Source organism: Oncorhynchus tshawytscha, linkage group LG03, assembly GCF_018296145.1.
Source record: "Oncorhynchus tshawytscha isolate Ot180627B linkage group LG03, Otsh_v2.0, whole genome shotgun sequence".
Taxonomy (NCBI): domain Eukaryota; kingdom Metazoa; phylum Chordata; class Actinopteri; order Salmoniformes; family Salmonidae; genus Oncorhynchus; species Oncorhynchus tshawytscha.
This window is the reverse complement of record NC_056431.1, coordinates 8,994,741-9,014,002: the sequence shown is the minus strand read 5'-3', so window position 1 is coordinate 9,014,002 and position 19,262 is coordinate 8,994,741. Positions and strand designations below refer to the sequence as shown.

Here is a 19,262-nt window from a genome sequence, read left to right as displayed (position 1 = left end):
TTTCTGTACAGCACTTTGAGATATCAGCTGATGTACGAAGGGCTATATAAATAAATTTGATTTGAGTACACAGCGATGCAATCTCCATAGACAAACATTGGCAGTAGAATGGCCTTACTGAAGAGCTCAGTTACTTTCAACGTGGCACCGTCATAAGGTGCCACCTTTCCAACAAGCCAGTTCATCAAATTTCTGCCTCGCTAGAGCTGCCCCGGTCAACTGTTAGTGCTGTTATTTGTGAAGTGGAAACATCTAGGAGCAACAACGACTCAGCCGCGAAGTGGTAGGCCATACAAGCTCACAGAATGGGACTGCCGAGTGCTGAAGCACGAAGCGTGTAAAAGTCATCTGTCCCCAGTTGCAACACTCATTGCCGAGTTCCAAACTGCCTCTGGAAGCAACGTCAGCACAAGAACTGTTTGTCCAAAAAATTGGATACCACGAAATTGGGGAGAAAAAGGGGTAAAGTGATTCTGGCCTGAGGTAGCGTACAGACAGCTCTTGTGCATGTAAATATATACATATTCGCTCAATACAGTATTTGTCTGTGTGAAACAGTACAGTATACACAAGGTAACAGATTGCAAAAATACAATTTCATTTTATAAATCGATTGATTTAATGATATGTGCTGACAAGTATAAAAACTGACACAGCTTAACATAAACATTAGCATGGACAATTGTCTATCAGATACAGTAAGAATCGTGTGAATACAGAGTACTGCTCTGTACTCAGAACAAGTGAAAAGGCAATTCATAAAATTGAATAAATATACATCCAGAGCAGACCAATGGGCCAATAAAAGCCAGTATAAAAATAGAGAATATAGGCTATGATAACATCTATTCATATTAAAGCTAAACATTTGGATCACCCAAGCATTTTTAATTTCCAATATATAAAACTATTTACAGTAAATCCATGGAAGACTGATTTTATAGGAGTGAATACAGTTCAGTCCAGACCCATTTTATCCCAGCAATCACTCACATTTATTTGTAAAGCCCTTTTTACATCAGCAGATGTCACAAAGTGCTATACAGAAACACAGCCTAAAACCCCTAACAGCAATCAATGCAGCACGAACCTAGGAAGAAACCTAGAGAGGAACCAGGCTGTGCCGGGTGGTGATTATAAGAGTACATCACAATTGTGATGTTCTTCAATCTGGCCTTTAGCAGACTAAAGATTTATAAATCAGGAAATGATAAACAAATAATTATTCAAATTATACATGCACCAACACTACAAACTTTATCAAGATATGTAAAATAAAGAATATCCATAAAAATGCATGGAATTTGACTTTACAACAGTGATTTTGGTACCACCCACAGGTGGAAAAATAAATTACAACAAATTCAAAAAGCAAATGTGGTTGATAATTACTATTTGTTAACAGGTTACAGTATGTACAAAAAGCTTCTGGTTGGTCTGTTAATTATTATAAAATAGAGAGAGGTTTGTACTTGACAGGTAAAATATACAGGTTACAATCACAGTGAATTGTCAAAAATAATAAGACTATTGTCTCGTATTGATACATTATATTGTAATGATGTGCAGCTTCAGAGAACTCAAGAGACATGTTTGTTACTACATGTAACTGCATATCACTACAGTCTACGGGCTGTCCAATCTAGGTCCTGATACACTACTGCTTTCTTGACATCCTCTCCTTATCAGGGACTAATTCAGACCTGTGACACCAGGTAAGTCCAATTAACTACCAGTAGAAACAAAAACCAGAAGTATTTTAGGCCCACCAGGACCATGAACTGCTCTGTATCTTACAGTTCATATTTACAATGTTGATGCTTAGAGGTGACAGGTGAAAGATAGTCTATAATATTTACAAAAATATCTAAAATCATCAAAGAAGCTTTGTTTTTCAGCTTATTGCTGAGGATTCCTGAGATGTTATGAGCACCCAATGAAGGAATACAGCCCTCAAACTACACTCTGTAACTCAAAGCCAGTTCCACTGCTTTTTGTCAATATGAATCATATGAATAGACTCCTTTTAATCAGTGGATTACCCTAAACCCACTGGTATCCCTTAGGAAAGTGCCTGTAGCAATATTTGCTAAATGCTTGTTTTAGTATAATCCCTGTTTACTTCAGTGGCAATTCTACCTAAGAAAGTTACATAGAGGAAATCCCCAAAACTGAATGTCACCAAAAAGAAAAAAATTAAGTGTACAGCAATCAAACAAATGATATAATGAATCAAGTTCTGCTCCTCGCTAACCCTTCAAATATTTTGTCAAACTATCTTAATTGCGCCTCACCCACACCTTCAAAAACCTGCATAGACCCATTGTGATTGGCTTAATGGCAGTTTAACCTCCCCCTCTCCAACCAGTTGGTTTAGTTCTTCACAGCCCCCCATGGCTGCAGAGTGGCATAAGGCATGATGAACTGCGGGGGTGGCTGGGGCACGACGTAGTAGCCGAACACTGGAGGAGGTGGAGGTGGAGGCGCGTACATTGTGGTGAGGAACACAGGACCCTTCTTCTTGTATGTTGTGGGCCACACAGGGGCAGGGTGGTAGAAGTAATGCTGAGAGGTGGGCTGGAGCTGGAGAACATAGGGAGAGAGAACTTAGATAGGATTTCGATTATAATTAATCTTCAATTCAATCAGATAGTACTTAGAGATCACTTCCTCTGGATGTGTAGGATCTGGTGCTACGTGAATCCACGTGTCCATAGTGCTACATTGTGGATGTCAGAGAGGGAGATTTGGTACCACATTAAGGTGATGTAGATTAACCGAAAAGTTCTTACCAGTGTTTTGGTGACCTTCTGTTGAGCATGCTCCCGCCGGAACCTGTCCCGAACCCTGGGCATCATGGCAATCACATAAGGTTCGCTCTCCGCCTTCTCCTTCTCTTTCTTTCCCTCTTTCTCTTTTGTCTTCTCCTCATCTTTTCTTCCGTCCGTCTCTCCATCCTTCCCCTCCTCCTCTGTATCGCTGGAGACAGCAGAGCCACAGTCAGACGAGCTGGCAGAGTGGTAGTCAGACGTATCCAGGTCAACATCTTTGTCTCCTTTCACATCTTCCTCATCCTCCTCTTCTCCTTCTTTGAAACGTGCTACTGTGAAGTACCTGCAGTTCTCCCCTGACCTGTGAGAGAGGAAAGAGAATACATTAGTTTCTGTAACAAAACACATTGGAATGACCTATAAACCACCTTGTAGCCATTTCCTGCAGTCAAATTACCTAGTGGCCTCATGGGTGGAATGTTATTATTATTTTTCATAATTTCATAATCAAAAAGCCGCCGAAAATCTGGTGTTTCTATGTCAAACGTTATTTTAACATTTCAGTCTTCTGTGATGTATATAAAGTGTAATATTAGGATGCAAACTCTAAATTGAATACATTTCAACTCTAAATCTGACATGGAACAGGTGTCTTCTGTTTTTTAAGCCCATAACCATGTGTGTGAGGTGTATGCTTTTGTTTCACAATAGATATGTTTAAGACTACCAATAATCACTGTGACTGTGATTTAGCCCACTGCAGTAAAAGTCTCCCTCAGGATCATTCCCTCATTGTAGTTGTTGTATTTTCTCACCCTCCTCCTACCGTAACTTGATGAGTCATCACATAGTGGGCAGGTTCGTACAACACATGCATCATGATGATAAATATGGTACCTCCAGAGAGCTGACTGTATGACTATACAATGAATGATGAATGAAAGCCTTCTTCCTCTGCCTTCTGAGACTGAGTATGTCACTGTCTCACTGTGTGTGTACGTCCGTGCACGTGTGAGTAACATAGTGTGACTCACCGTGCGCACACCTCCAGTGGGTCGATCCACAGCGCAATCTCGCATGGGAGGCCCAGCTCGCTGGGTTTGAGCTTGCTCTCCTCACACGCTCTCAGCACCTCCTCATCATACACCACCCCCTCGCTTACCCTGATGCACCTAAGAGAGGTCAAAGGGCAGAGAGCTGTTCACCTGGACCACGGTCAACTTATCATATACAGTGCTGTGAAAAACTATTTGTCCCCTTCCTGATTTCTTATTTCTTTGCACATTTGACACACTTAAATGTTTCAGATCATCAAGCAAATTTTAATATTACACAAAGATAACCCAAGTAAACACAAAATGTAGTTTTTAAGTGATAATTTGATTTATTAAGGGAAAAAAGCTATCCAAACCTTCATGGCCCTATGTGACAAAGTAATTGTCCCCCCTTGTTAAATCATGAATTTACTGTGGTTAATCACATTTTTTGGAAAGCTGAGTTCAATTTCACTAGCCATAGCCAGGCCTGATTACTGCCAGACCTGATGAATCAAGAAATTACTTAAATAGAACCTGTCTGACAAAGTGAAGTAGGCCAAAAGATCTCAAAAAGCAAGACATCCTGCCGCGATCCAAAGAAATTCAGGAACAGATGAGAAACAAAGTAATTAACATCTATCAGTCTGGAAAAGGTTACAAAGCCATTTCTAAAGCTTTGGGACTCCGGCAAACCACGGTGAGAGCCATTAACCACAAATGGAAACATTTGGAACAGTGGTGAACCTTCCCAGGAGTGCCCGACCTACCAAAGGTCACAAAAGAACCTACAACAACATCTAAAGAACTGCAGGCCTCACTTGCCTCAGTTAAGGTTGGTGTTCATGACTCAACCATAAGAAAGAGACTAGGGAAAAATGGCCTCCATGGCAGAGTTCCAAGGCAAAAACCACTGCTGACCAAAAGGAAAATAAAGGCTTGTCTCACTTTTGGCAAAAAAACTTCTTGATAATCCCCAAGACTTTTGAGAAAATATTCTGTGGACTGACGAGACAAAAGTTGAACTTTTTGGAAGGTGTGCGTCCCGTTACATCTGGCGTAAAAGTAACACTGCATTTCAGAAAAAGAACATACCAACAGTCAAATATGGTGGTGGTAGTGTGATGGTCTGGTGCTGCTTTGCTGCTTCAGGAACTGGGCGACTTGCTGTGATTTGATGGAATTCTGCTCTCTACCAAAAAAATCCCGAAGCAGAATGTCCGGCCATCAGTTTGTGACCTCAAGCTGAAGCACACTTGGGTTCTGCAGCAGGACAATGATCCAAAACACACCAGCAAGTCCACCTCTGAATGGCTTAAAAAAACAAAATGAAGGTTTTGGAGTGGCGTAGTCAAAGTCCGGACTTGAATCCAATTGAGATGCTGTGGCGTGACCTTAAAAAGGTGGTTCATGCTCGAAAACCCTCCAATGTGGCTGAATTAAAACAATTCTGCAAAGAAGAGTGGGCCAAAATTCCTCGATGTGCGATGTGAAATACTCATTGCCAGTTATCGCAAATGCTTGATTGCAGTTGTTGCTGCTGAGGGTGGCACAACCAGGTATTAGGTTCAGGGGGCAATTACTTTTTCACATAGGGCCATGAAGGTTCGGATAGCTTTTTTCCCTTAATAAATAAAATCATCACTTAAAAACTCCATTTTGTGTTTACTTGGGTTATCTTTGTGTAATATTTAAATTTGTTTGATCTGAAACATTTAAGTGTGACAAATGTGCAAAAAAATAAGAACTCAGGAATTGGGAAAATACTTTTTATGGGAAAATACTGGGGAATATTTGGGAAAATACTGTATATGTATCTTCTCATAGACATCCACACGAAATAACAACCCAGTTACTTCAATTCCTTAATATTTCACTTCCTGTCACGCTCTGGTCAAAGTATTTTGTGTTTATCTTTATGTATTTGGTCAGGCCAGGGTGTGGCATGGGGTTTTTGTAATTGTGGTGTGTTTGTCTTGGGGTTTTGGTGGTGGTATTGGGATTGTAGCTTAGTGGGTTGTCTAGCAAGGTCTATGGCTGTCTGGAGTGGTTCTCAATCAGAGGCAGGTGCTTATCGTTGTCTCTGATTGGGAACCATATTTAGGCAGCCATATTCTTTGAGTTTGTCATGGGTGATTGTCCTTAGTGTCTTACTTGTACTCTCTGTTAGTTTGCACTAGATAGGCTGTTTTCGGGTTTTCATTACGTTTAGTGTTTAGTCGTGTTTAGTCGTGTTTAGTCGTGTTTAGTCGTGTTTAGTCGTGTTTAGTCGTGTTTAGTCGTGTTTAGTCGTGTTTTGTTTAATAAATATGGATCGCAATCGACACGCTGCAGTTTGGTCCAACTCTCCTTCATCACCACTAGAAAACCGTTACAGAATCACCCACCACCAACGGACCAAGCAGCGTGGTAACAGGCAGGAACCACAGGAGAGGCAACAGAGGCAGCAGCAGCAGGAGCAGCAGCAGCTGCAGTGGGAGAGGCTGCACCACCTGGAGAAATGGACATGGGAGGAAGAACTGGACGGTAAAGGACCCTGGGATCAGCCTGGAGAATATCGCCGCCCCAAGGAAGAACTGGAGGCGGCGAAAGCTGAGAGGCGCAGATATGAGGAGGCAGCACGGCGTAGCGGATGGAGGCCTGAGAATCAGCCCCAAAAATTTCTTGGGGGGGGGCTCAGGGAGAGTGTGGCAGAGTCAGGAGTCAGACCTGAGCCAACTCTCCCTGTTTATCGTGAGGAGCCAAGGAGGAGACCAGAACCAGAGACTGTGAAGGAGTTAATGGGGAAATTGGAGGAGAGAGAAATGAGGGAGTTGCTGTGTTGGTGCTTTTTGCATGGAATTCGCCCGACGGAACGTGTTGGGGATTTGATGGCACCTGGGTTAGCGCTCCATACTCTTCCTGAGGTGCGTGTTAGTCGGCTGGTGAAGTTGGTGCCAGCCTCACGCACCAGGCCTCCTGTGCACATCCCTAGCCTTGCACATCCTGTGCCAACACTGCTCTCAAGATCTCCAGTACGCCTTCACGGTCTAGCCCATCCTGTGCCACCTCCACACTCCAGTCCTCCGGTAGCAGCTCCCCGCTCCAGGCTTCCTGTGCGTGTCCTCGATCCAGTACCACCAGTTCCAGCACCATGCACCAGGCCTTCAGTGTGCCTCGCCTGTTCAGCGCAGCCAGCGCTTTTCTCCTCTCCTGCGCTGCTGGAGTCTCCCGCCTGTTTAGCGCAGCCAGAGCCTTTCTCCTCTACAGCGCTGCCGGATCCTCCCGCCTGTTCAGCGCAGCCAGAGCTGTCAGTCTGCATGGAGCAGCCAGAGCTGCCAGTCTGCAAGGAGCAGCCAGAGCTGTCAGTCTACATGAAGCAGCCCGAGCTGCCAGTCTGCATGAAGCAGCCAGTCTACATGGAGCAGCCAGAGCTGCCAGTCTGCATGAAGCAGCCAGAGCTGTCAGTCTGCATGGAACAGTCAGAGCTGTCAGTCTGCATGGAACAGTCAGAGCTGTCAGTCTGCATGGAACAGTCAGAGCTGTCAGTCTGCATGGAGCAGCCAGAGCTGTCAGTCTACATGAAGCAGCCCGAGCTGCCAGTCTGCATGAAGCAGCCAGTCTACATGGAGCAGCCAGTCTGCATGGAGCTGCCAGTCTGCAAGGAGCTGTCAGTCTGCACGGAGCTGTCAGTCTGCACGGAGCTGTCAGTCTGTAAGGAGCTGCCAGTCTGCAAGGAGCTGCCAGTCAGCCCGGAGCCGCCAGAGCGGTCAGTCTGTAAGAAGCCGCCAGAGCTGTCAGCCTATATGGAGCAGCTAGTGCCGCCAGTCTGCCCAGCGCCCAGTCTGCCCAGCGCCAGTCTGCCCAGCATCGCCAGTCTGCCCAGCGTCGCCAGTCTGCCCAGCGTCGTCAGTCTGCCCAGCACCGCCAGTCTGCCCAGCACCGCCAGTCTGCCCAGCACCGCCAGTCTGCCCAGCGCCGCCAGTCTGCCCAGCGCCGCCAGTCTGCCCAGCGCCGCCAGTCTGCCCAGCGCCGCCAGTCTGCCCAGCGCGCCAGTCTGCCCAGCGCCGCCAGTCTGCCCAGCGCCGCCAGATCTACCAGTCAGCCAGACTCTTCCAGATCTGCCAGTCAGCCAGACTCTTCCAGATCTGCCAGTCAGCCAGACTCTTCCAGATCTGCCAGTCAGCCAGACTCTTCCAGATCTGCCAGACTCTTCCAGATCTGCCAGTCAGCCAGACTCTTCCAGATCTGCCAGTCAACCAGACTCTTCCAGATCTGCCAGTCAACCAGACTCTTCCAGATCTGCCAGTCAACCAGACTCTTCCAGATCTGCCAGTCAACCAGACTCTTCCAGATCTGCCAGTCAACCAGACTCTTCCAGATCTGCCAGTCAGCCAGGATCTGCCAGTCAGCCAGGATCTGCTGAAACCACCAGTCAGCCAGGATCTGCTGAAACCACCAGCCAGCCAGGAGCTGGTAGATCTATCTACCTGCCTGAGCTTCCTCTCACTCCTGAGCTTCCTCTCACTCCCGAGCTTCCTCTCACTCCCGAGCTTCCTCTCACTCCCGAGCTTCCTCTCACTCCCGAGCTTCCTCTCACTCCCGAGCTTCCTCTCACTCCCGAGCTTCCTCTCACTCCCGAGCTTCCTCTCACTCCCGAGCTTCCTCTCACTCCCGAGCTTCCTCTCACTCCCGAGCTTCCTCTCACTCCCGAGCTTCCTCTCACTCCCGAGCTTCCTCTCACTCCCGAGCTTTCTCTCACTCCCGAGCTTTCTCTCACTCCCGAGCTTCACCCTCAGTCACCCGAGCTCAGCCTCGAGCTGCCCGTCCCGAGCTGTCCTTCAGTCCCGATCTGCTCCTCAGTCCAGTGGGGTTCTGGGTGGGGACTACTAGGCCATGGTCGGCGGCGAGGGTGGACTATCCAGGGACGAAGGGAGAGGGGACTAAGACATTAAAGGAGTGGGGTCCACGTCCCCGCGCCGGAGCCGCCACCATGGACAGACGCCCACCCGGACCCTCCCTATTGTTTTGAGGTGCGTTCGGGAGTCCGCACCTTAGGGGGGTTCTGTCACGCCCTGGTCAAAGTATTTTGTGTTTATCTTTATGTATTTGGTCAGGCCAGGGTGTGGCATGGGGTTTTTGTAATTGTGGTGTGTTTGTCTTGGGGTTTTGGTGGTGGTATTGGGATTGTAGCTTAGTGGGTTGTCTAGCAAGGTCTATGGCTGTCTGGAGTGGTTCTCAATCAGAGGCAGGTGCTTATCGTTGTCTCTGATTGGGAACCATATTTAGGCAGCCATATTCTTTGAGTTTGTCGTGGGTGATTGTCCTTAGTGTCTTGTACTCTCTGTTAGTTTGCACTAGATAGGCTGTTTTCGATTTTCATTACGTTTATTGTTTTGTAGTGTTTAGTGTTTAGTCGTGTTTAGTGTTTAGTCGTGTTTACGTTTTGTTTAATAAATATGGATCGCAATCGACACGCTGCAGTTTGGTCCGACTCTCCTTCATCACCACTAGAAAACCGTTACACTTCCCTTGTTGTTTACCTGAATGCCTGTCCTTTGTTGGGGTTGTCGGGGTACCAGTGGTCTTTGAATTTGTCGCACAGAAGTTGCCGCAGCTTTTCAGCAAAAGCGTCAGCTTTGGTTCCATCTAAGCCACCCCGCTCCACAGCTAGGCGTCTCAGGAAATTCACCCCGGCATTGACCTCTCTCTTCATAGTTTCTGTGAGGAAATAGGTGCAGAAAACATTAGTCTATCCTGTAAAGCTACTCAACTAATTTAGAAGATTTTAACCAACTGTATAGCGTGAAAAGAATATTCCCGAAACTACAGAGTGTGTGTACAATTCACAAGCCACCACCACTGTCAACAAAATTATTTTCGCAGTTCCTCAAACCCCAGAATAGCCCTATTTCACAGTCTGCCTTTCAGTCTCATGTTGAGCAGGAGGAAGTCAGCTCCTCGGATAAGACCACTTCCTAGGGTATTTAGTCACTGTGTGTTTTCTATTATCATTACCTTCAGACCACACTAGAGGTGTATGTTCAATGTATGCAAGTCAGACTGGCCTTCTGTTGTTGAAACAAACTGGGAGCCAAAGGTCGTAGTTTGTATACAGGCAAACAAGATGCAAATAGACTCATAGGCCATGTTGACATATCAATATGTTACATACGCAAAACGTGTCAGATTCAGTTACAGACAAAAGGTACAGTATGTGCCTTCTGATAGATACAGTGTCTGTTTCTTCTCAATAGTGCCGGACAGTGTCAGATTGACACAGGGGAGAAGGTACAGTACAACCCCTGTAGCTGATTAGCCATCATGAAACTACGTATGTGAGTAGTGCAAGTGTGTTGACTTCCTGCTCTGGTTTAGTCGAGGTGCGAGGGTTAATTGTTGTTGTTGTTAGTGTAGACCTGACATACAGACAGAGTCAGGGAGATTTCGAAATAAACATTAGTTGCATCAGCTTGAGGAAGGCGTGACAATTATATTCCACCTTAAGCATCTTCCCGGAGGTGACAGACTTTGTCTGGTGACACAAATATGTACTAACGGCATTATGTAAACTGTTAAAGCAATTATACAAAAACCATTTGTTTCTACAGTTCACAAGACGTTAACTTCCCTTAAGACCAACATAACAAATAGCTTTACCGTACAGTCCCACTGGGCACCGATGTCAGTTCAACGTCTAGTTTTGATTTACATTTGGTTGAGTGTCAACTAGCCTGAATTCAATGTGAAATCTCAAGAGAGAAGAACAATTGCATCATTGGATTTAGGTGAGAAAAAAAATACGAAATACCCTTATGTTGATGACTTTATGCAAATCCAATTAGTTTCCTACGTTGATTCAACGTCATCACATTGATTTTGGTGGTTGAAATGATGAGGAAACAATGTTGATTCAACCAGTTTTGCCCCAGTGGGGTAGGTTCAGTGAGCTTATACAGTTTGTAACCACGTTGTAACTCAGTTGTAGAGAAATACCAGGTGGTGAGGGAACAAAGTCCTATTCAATACATTATTATTTCAAAATATTGCTTTCAAATGCTTTTGATGATCACATGGTACCGTGATTGTATCTTATTCAATAACAGAATGCATTTTTCATTAGAACTCTACCAGTACACAGTCACAAGTCCTTGAAGAACTCAGTGTGCCTCAGGATGTTATGTCGAGACTCTCTCCCTCTATATCTCTTTCACATAAACACACACGCAGACAGACACAGATACACACTACAAACAGTACCCCCAGTCTGAAGACAACTCTCTAAACCGAGCTGACGATGGTTTTTCAGCTAGGATTTCCTGTTTCAGATAGCTGGCATAACTGAAAAGCATTTGCAGGTGGTGCCTCTAGTCTGCACTCTTAAACTGCCTCGTCCCACCACCGGTGGAAAGTAAGAATGTTAGATAGGCAACAGGATATTTACAGGGGGGGTGACATAATGGTATTCCTTTTTACCTTAGGGGTATACAGAAGAAGGGTAGACTATTTGGTTATACATGTGATCTCGTCTAAAAATGTGACATGGACCAATTTGAATAGACTGAAAAAGATTGTTTTCATCACCATGTTGAAACCCAATAGAAATGTCAGTGAGAAGTTACTGATGTAGGATCTTAATTTGAGTTTTGCTACAGCAGGAAAACAATCCTGCAGCACCAGAAAATGTGAATTATTATGTGGATTATAATTAATGTATGTTTCTGTAAGGGTCACATTTTTTTGTAAGGGAAAATCAAGTCTGAAATTTCAAAGTGGAAATTATAAACTTCAGAAGCCTTTTTAAACCTCAAATACACTACAAGTTTAAAATGTCCTGCTATGCAGAACAGTTCTCCTGCAACAGGGTGACCAAATGAAGATCCTACATCTTTGCAGAAATACAGTAACACAGACTGTTACAGACACAGACTACTGACTCATCACATTGTTCTGACCGAGTAGTTCCCAGTCTGACCACTTCTCTAACTTCACAGCCACATAATGTCTTTCAGTCTAATAATATCGACCACAACTATCGCCACATGTTTGTTCTTTTTCAGACTGCACAGCAACATATAGATGTGGGATCTTAATTTGACCTATATTGTCACAGCAAAATAATCCTGCAGCGACTGGATTGGAACGTTTAGTCAATAATGTTGCTTGATCGGTGGTTAGGACATCAGCTCGCCAAAGGTAGGCTACATGAAAAGTGCAATATTGTTAATATGTGATAGTGTGCTCCTCTGCATTTCCTGTGGTGTATTTCAGCAACAACAGAGTGATCAAATTGAGATTCTACAACTGTAGAGCCATTTTTCAAAAGTGTAACTAACAGACCCATATTTTGGCCACTGCTGTACATCACTGAGGACACTGAGAGGCAAATTGAGAGACATGAGCATCTCTGAACTTGGTCATGTGGTTCTTGTGCAGTATCTAGGCCAGGGCATGTAATGGCGAGGGTTATCAAGTCAACAGGTGGTGAGAAGTTTCATTCTGTGCAATGCTCCACTCCACAGTCTAGTGTGAAACCTCTTACAGCTCAGAGAGCTGACCTCATGTTAGATGATGGCCCAGTCATTTACTGGTTGCCTCATCTGACATCATAAACTTTGCATATTAAAGTGCCATTATCGCTGTCATGACTAAATCATTCACTACCTTATTTAGACTGGATTGATGTGGACGTTGCTTGTGATTAGATTAGAATATGTTAGGACCACCGAGACCAGAATTAAACATCTTCCTGTCTATAAATGACATTTTTCAGTTAAAAAATGTAATGCCATGAACACCCTCATCTATATCCTAGATCTGTATGTCCTAGATCAGTGGCTCCCAAACTTTTTATAGTCCCGTACCCCTTCAAACATTCAACCTCCAGCTGCGTACCCCTTCTAGCACCAGGGCCATGTCATGATCGTCATAATAAGTGGACCAAAGCCCAGCGTGATCTGGATTCCACATCTTTTTATGACTAAGTGAAACTCACAGCAAAACAAAACAATAAATCTCAAACAAAAGGTGAAGCTAACAATAGTGCTAACAGGCAACTACCCATAGTCAAGATCTCACAAAGCACAAAGGGGAAAAAGCCGCCTAAATATGATCCCCAATCAGAGACAACGACAAACAGCTGCCTCTGATTGGGAACCATACCTGGCCAACATGGAAACATAATCCCCTAGATGACCCACCCTAGTCACACCCCGACCTAACCAACATAGAGAATAAAAAGCTTTCTATGGTCAGGGCGTAGTTTTTTGCCATCATTGTAAGCCTGCCACACACTATACGATACATTTATGAAACATAAGAATGAATGTGAGTTTTTGTCACAACCCGGCTCGTGGGAACTGACAAAGACGTCTTATAGGACCATGGCACAAATAATAATATAATAATAATCAATAATTTTGCTCTTTATTTAACCATCTTACATATAAAACCTTATTTGTTCAACGAAAATTGTGAATAACTGTGTGCTTGAAAGGATGCACATAACTCTGAAATGTTGGGTTGTATTGGAGAGTCTCAGTCTAAATCATTTTCCACACACAGTCTGTGCCTGTATTTAGTTTTTATGCTAGTGAGGGCCGAGAATCCACTCTCACATAGGTACGTGGTTGCAAAGGGCATCAGTGTCTTAACAGCACGATTTGCCTAGGCAAGATGCTCTGAGCGCAGCCCAATCCAGAAATCTGGCAGTAGCTTCTGATTAAATTACATTTTCACAGAACCGCTTGTTGCAATTTCGATGAGGCTCTCGTTCAGATATCGGTAAGTGGACTGGATGCAGGGCATGAAAGGGATAATGAATCCAGTTGTTTGTGTCATCCGTTTCGGGAAAGTACTTGACAAGTTAAAATTATGGTCAGTAAAGAAAACTTTAAGCTCGTCTTTCAATTTAAAAAACGTGTCATTACTTTGTCCCTTGATAACCAGCGCACTTCTTCTGTATGTTGTAAAAGTGTTACATGGTCGCTGCCCATTTCATTGCATAATGCAGAAAATACACGAGAGTTCAGGGGCCTTGCTTGAACAAAGTTAACCATTTTCACTGTAGTGTCCAAAATGTCTTTCAAGCTGTCAGGCATTCCCTTGGCAGCAAGAGCCTCTCGGTGTATTCTACAGTTTACCCAAGTGGTGTCGGGAGCAACTGCTTGCACGAGCATTACACTCCACTATGTCTCCCTGTCATGGCTTTTGCGCCATCAGTACAGATACCAACACGAGCAGCAGCTACGTTTGGCTACATACGGACCGTTAGTGGAATTCCTGCGAGAGATTTGTGATTGGATGTTAATTATATGATTAGGCTAACCGTACTTGACATTGTGTTGTTATTTTGCTGAACACTAGATGGATTAATTACATTTTTGGCAGTGAAACGAGGCTCAGGCGAGAAAGAAAACTTACCCAAATGTATAGCATCGTTGGAAAATATAAATGAACTGTTCGAAAATGTGAAGACATTTAAAAAAATCACATTTTTATTTAGCATATCCCCGACGGCATTGCATGTACCCCCGTTTGGGAATACCTGTTCTAGATCAAAAGCCCTCACACAGAAGTGAGGTGGAGAGCCATGGTGGATGCCCTATGCTCCTAAGGGGGCCAAGAGGTTTAAAGAAGCACTCAGGCTATTTTTGAACTTTTCCTGTTAAAAAAGAATATCCAGAGTATAAATAGAGTAATGTTCACACCAATGGTGGCTGGTGGCACTTTAACTGGGGAGGGCGGGCTCATAGTAATTGCTGGAACGGAATAAATGGAATGTTTGATACCATTCCATTCGGTATTATGAGCTGTCCTCCCTTCACCAGCCTCCTCTGGTACACACACTTAAGGTTAAAACAATACGTTTGGAGAAAAATAATGTTTTCTTAAACACAACTGCAAACTTCAAGGAGTTGGTCTGATGTGATCGGCATCCTCTCTCGCTTGAGGGGAAAATAGAGGACATCAACCACCCGAGCCACGGCCTGTTCACCCCACTATCATCCAGAAGGAGAGGTCAGTACAGGTGCATCAAAGGTTGGACCGAGAGACTGAAAAACAGCTTCTATCTCAAGGCCATCAGACTGTTAAATAGCCATCACAAGCCGGCTACCACCCGGTTACGCAACCCTTTACCCTAGAGGCTGCTACCCTATGCACATAGACATGGAACCACTTTAATAATGGAACACTAGTCACACTAATAATGTTTACATACTGTTTTACTCATTTCATATGTATATACTGCATTCTGTATACACTATATACCATATTTACTGTATTCTAGTCAATGCCACACTGACATTGCTCATCCTAATATTTATATATTTCTTAATTCCATTGTTTTACTTTTAGATTTGTGTGCATTTCGCTACACCCACAATAACATTGCTAAATATGTGTATGTGACCAATATAATTTTATTTGAAGATGAAAGCCCCCCCTGTTCCATGTCATACCTGGACCTCCTATTGAGATGTGCCTTTCGGTAAGTAAATCAGGTGATGAAGAGGTGAAAAGGAGCCTGGGTATATTGCATTTACAAGCAGAGCAACCGTTCCAGAAGCAGAGTCTATGAGTGGCAGTACACAGTGGCCCACTGTCTCTAACAGACAAAGCAGTAACACTGAGGTGTTGGTATTGCAGCAACCCCTGTATTGATCTTTGTGTAAAGACTGAGACATGACCTCTCTACAGCCCAATAACAACATACATGTCAGTCCATGTTGTGCAAGGGTGAGAAAATTGACATGTGGTGTCCCAATATTCTGAACCAGCCCACTGAGCCTAACACAGTTCAATAACCTATATAATAACCACTAACTGTATAATAACTCGTTCCTATTAAGATGAGTGGACACTGGCGGTGAGAAGCTTCTGTGTTATACATGCGGTCTGTATTTATTTGACACCAGTTAATGAATATGTTTGTTGTTGAGTAATATGGCTGCTTGGAAGATTATGGTTATAGCACAGTAATGTTATAGCAGCATATACAATACATTAGGTTGTTGGCCCATGCCATGTGGTGAGTTTTGTTGATAGCAAGTTCATGTAAATTGCAAGAAAACCACTGAAACTTCAGATCTAAAAGAGTGGATTTGAGTGTCCTATAGCCCGGCCACGTGCTTCCTGAGCCTATGGAAAGAGTCCACACTGCAGAGATTGGATACATTTTAATACTTGAACTCAAGTGATTGCTACAATGTAACTTGTGAAGAACATTAAATTGTTATCATTATCACGTAGATCACACATCCTGTAGGCTACACGTCAAACAGATTTCAGATTGGTTTTTCCGTTCAGCCCGTGTTTTTTGTCATTTTCCGCGTTGTGGCGCAGACTTTCTTTTTTTTTGCCTCGTTCGAAAATATTGAACAGGGGAGTGGGTTCTCAACGCGGAAATTCCCCCATGTAATTGGAAATTCTAAATGTTTCCTTGAATAGATTCCGCGTTTATCCTAAAGATGAAGTTTAAATTGTTTAAAATATACAAACTTAAATAATACTTCGATTTGGGAATAAAAAAGCTAAACAACAATTATACTAGGCTACAATTAAATTGTTATATGCTACAAGGATTGTCGTGGTGAGTAGGCTGTTGTAATTGCTGTAATTTCTAGTCATTAAGCAACATATTCCCTAAATAATAAATACATGTACGTTTGTAATAACCAAACAATAACCAAGTTATTTAAATCACTTGGAAAGAGCCAACATTTGTTTATAAAATTATTTTTCAATCTCATCAAATGGTTGACTTACAAATATGGTACACTTCTCAATATTTCTCACTTACCTGTATAATAACCGCAGTATTTTAAACATCCAGTACAATTACTATTTTCTCTATTTCCTTTCTATATTGCTGTAATCATATTACTTGTATAGTTATCGGCACATGTTGCTTCCTTGTTCTCTTTTTCGTACATTCAAAGCGATCCACGTTCCTGGTTTTGCGTTGGTCTGTGGGAATATCTCAATTGCAAAATCCTCGCGTCCTCTCTCTCGCCTTTTCTCAAAACCCATTGGATGAGAAAGCAATAAATTCCGCCCCTCTGACCTTCTCCTCCAATGGGTTATGATAAGGTTACGAGGACAGAGGACGCGAATGATAATGCAAATGAGATTTCCCTGTGTTGCGTAGTCTTGCAAGCGAGAAGTTACACCGTAAATATGACTCACTTCCTTATTCGGAGCTATGAGCAATATGCTGGCTCCCTTTTACTACAACCAGATACTCCCACTACGGACCAAATATGGTAAGCCCCGGTGAACTGATAGTCTTCTACTATCCCAGGCTATCATTCAAAAACATGTAAGGATGAAATGTAATTCTCACCATGTTATAACCTTATTATAGTCCTAACCTATTATTATTATTTATATTGATGAATAGTAGGCCTAACAACACGTGGCTTGTAACCCTACTACGACAACAACAGCCCCTCAAAGTAAAATGCCAGTCTACTCAAACTTGAAATTCACCTGTGGTAAGCTTCCATGTTCATTTCAAAGTGACTCCATAGGCCTGCATGTTGGTGTCATCAGTCGTCTCTGACAACCAGATGTTTTGACACAACAAGAAAACACATCTAAAGGCCTAAGGCATGTTTTTATAATGTCACATTGCATAATTTGTCTAACATACAGTACACAAGGGCAATTATTCTTCCACTCAGGAATCATTGATTAAGTTAAGTGCTTATCAATCATGACTATAGCATCTTGTAGGATTCACCACTGATGTATATTTAACTTAGGACAGGTAGTCACAGTTTACCTAAGAACGTCCGGGGGCACATTCATTCTGTCATCAAAATAATAATGTTCTTGTCAACCAAATTCAAGACTACATTTTAGGCTTGTATTCAAAAACATCCTCCCGACTGCTACAAGGAGAAGCCTTGAAATTCCTGATGGCCCTCCTGGATGGCTGCTTACAGTGCTCTGAGTCAATACACCATCTATAAATGCCAGTGGCTCACAGCAACACATTAAGCTGAAGGACTGCATCTTGTGTCACTGTGTGGAGGCCTTTCATTCAATAGTAACACTGGCACTGTAATTGATACACAGGCTGCATCTCAATAGTAGCTAGCTAGGTCAAGCAATACATCATCGTGAGTAACCTAGTTATAGCTAGCTACGTCAAGCAATACATCATTGTGAGAAACCTAGTTATAGCTAGCTACGTCAAGCAATACATCATCGTGAGTAACCTAGTTATAGCTAGCTACGTCAAGCAATACATCATCGTGAGTAACCTAGTTATAGCTAGCTATGTCAAGCAATACATCATTGTGAGAAACCTAGTTATAGCTAGCTACGTCAAGCAATACATCATCGTGAGTAACCTAGTTATAGCTAGCTACGTCAAGCAATACATCATCGTGAGTAACCTAGTTATAGCTAGCTACGTCAAGCAATACATCATTGTGAGTAACCTAGTTATAGCTAGCTACGTCAAGCAATACATCATCGTGAGTAACCTAGTTATAGCTAGCTACGTCAAGCAATACATCATTGTGAGTAACCTAGTTATAGCTAGCTACGTCAAGCAATACATCATCGTGAGTAACCTAGTTATAGCTAGCTACATCAAGCAATACATCATTGTGAGTAACCTAGTTATAGCTAGCTAGGTCAAGCAATACATCATCGTGAGTAACCTAGTTATAGCTAGCTACGTCAAGCAATACATCATTGTGAGTAACCTAGTTATAGCTAGCTAGGTCAACCAAGTATTTGAGCCAATGCATCCTACAAAAATGTAGAGGGTCAGTTCATGGCTTGATCAGATTAATGTGGTTAGGGAGATGGTTGTTGGAGATGGAGTCTGATGATGATCTTGTAGAGGGCTACTCTGGGAACCAGCCTGAGTCATGTAGCCACTGGACTTCTCCTCCTTCACAATGTGTGGCAACCACTTGGGTGATGCCTTAGCAGCTCTAGGCGCCAGAAAGTTTACCACAAGGTTCAGAGTGGTAGCCAGTTGTCCTCACAACGAGCCCTCTGCCTCAGCACTGCTTTTCTCCACTGCATCTCCTTTTCCTCTCAAGCTTCAGGTGACTCCTCAATTGATGTTTTGCATTTTAACACTGGAACTCAAGTCATTGCTATAATGCAACTTGTGAAGAACATTGAGGTATTCAATTAAATGGTTATCATTTAGAGATCACATATCCGGAAGTCTACACGACAAACAGATTTCAGATTGGGTTTTCATTTTCTGTGTTTTGGTGCCGACATTCTCATATACCTCAAGCATAATTGACTCCTCCATTTATGTTTTCAAAAGATCAGGCACCAGCAGCCAGGTGAAACAAAAAAGCTGGTACAGTGTCCAAATGCACCATCCAAAGAAAATAATTATTAGTCAGCTAGCTAGCCAAGACAAAAAAAGTTGACTTTCCAGTCTGTCTTCAAATCTGTAAAGTTTAATGTTAGAAAAAACAGCATAAAGCAAAATATG

General features: G+C 43.2%; 1 protein-coding gene across 1 annotated transcript; it reads right to left on the bottom strand.

The window, feature by feature from the left end:
• Positions 1–595: 595 nt before the first annotated feature.
• Positions 596–16,764, bottom strand: LOC112226937 (protein BTG3-like). Its single transcript, XM_024391630.2, has 5 exons — positions 16,587–16,764; positions 9,328–9,505; positions 3,806–3,943; positions 2,793–3,132; positions 596–2,583 (listed from the first exon to the last, which is right to left on the bottom strand). The coding sequence occupies exons 2-5, from the start codon at positions 9,498–9,500 to the stop codon at positions 2,374–2,376; spliced, it is 861 nt and encodes a 286-aa protein (XP_024247398.1). The 5' UTR covers positions 9,501–9,505; positions 16,587–16,764; the 3' UTR covers positions 596–2,373.
• Between the last annotated feature and the right edge of the window lie 2,498 nt (positions 16,765–19,262).

Coding starts and splice junctions, on each gene's coding strand:
- LOC112226937 (XM_024391630.2), bottom strand. CDS start 9,500: ATGAAGAGAGAGGTCAATGCCGGGGTGAATTTCCTGAGACGCCTAGCT. Junction 3,133..3,805: donor CCACTGGAGGTGTGCGCACG/GTGAGTCACACT, acceptor CCTCTCTCACAG/GTCAGGGGAGAACTGCAGGT. Junction 2,584..2,792: donor AGAAGGTCACCAAAACACTG/GTAAGAACTTTT, acceptor TATGTTCTCCAG/CTCCAGCCCACCTCTCAGCA.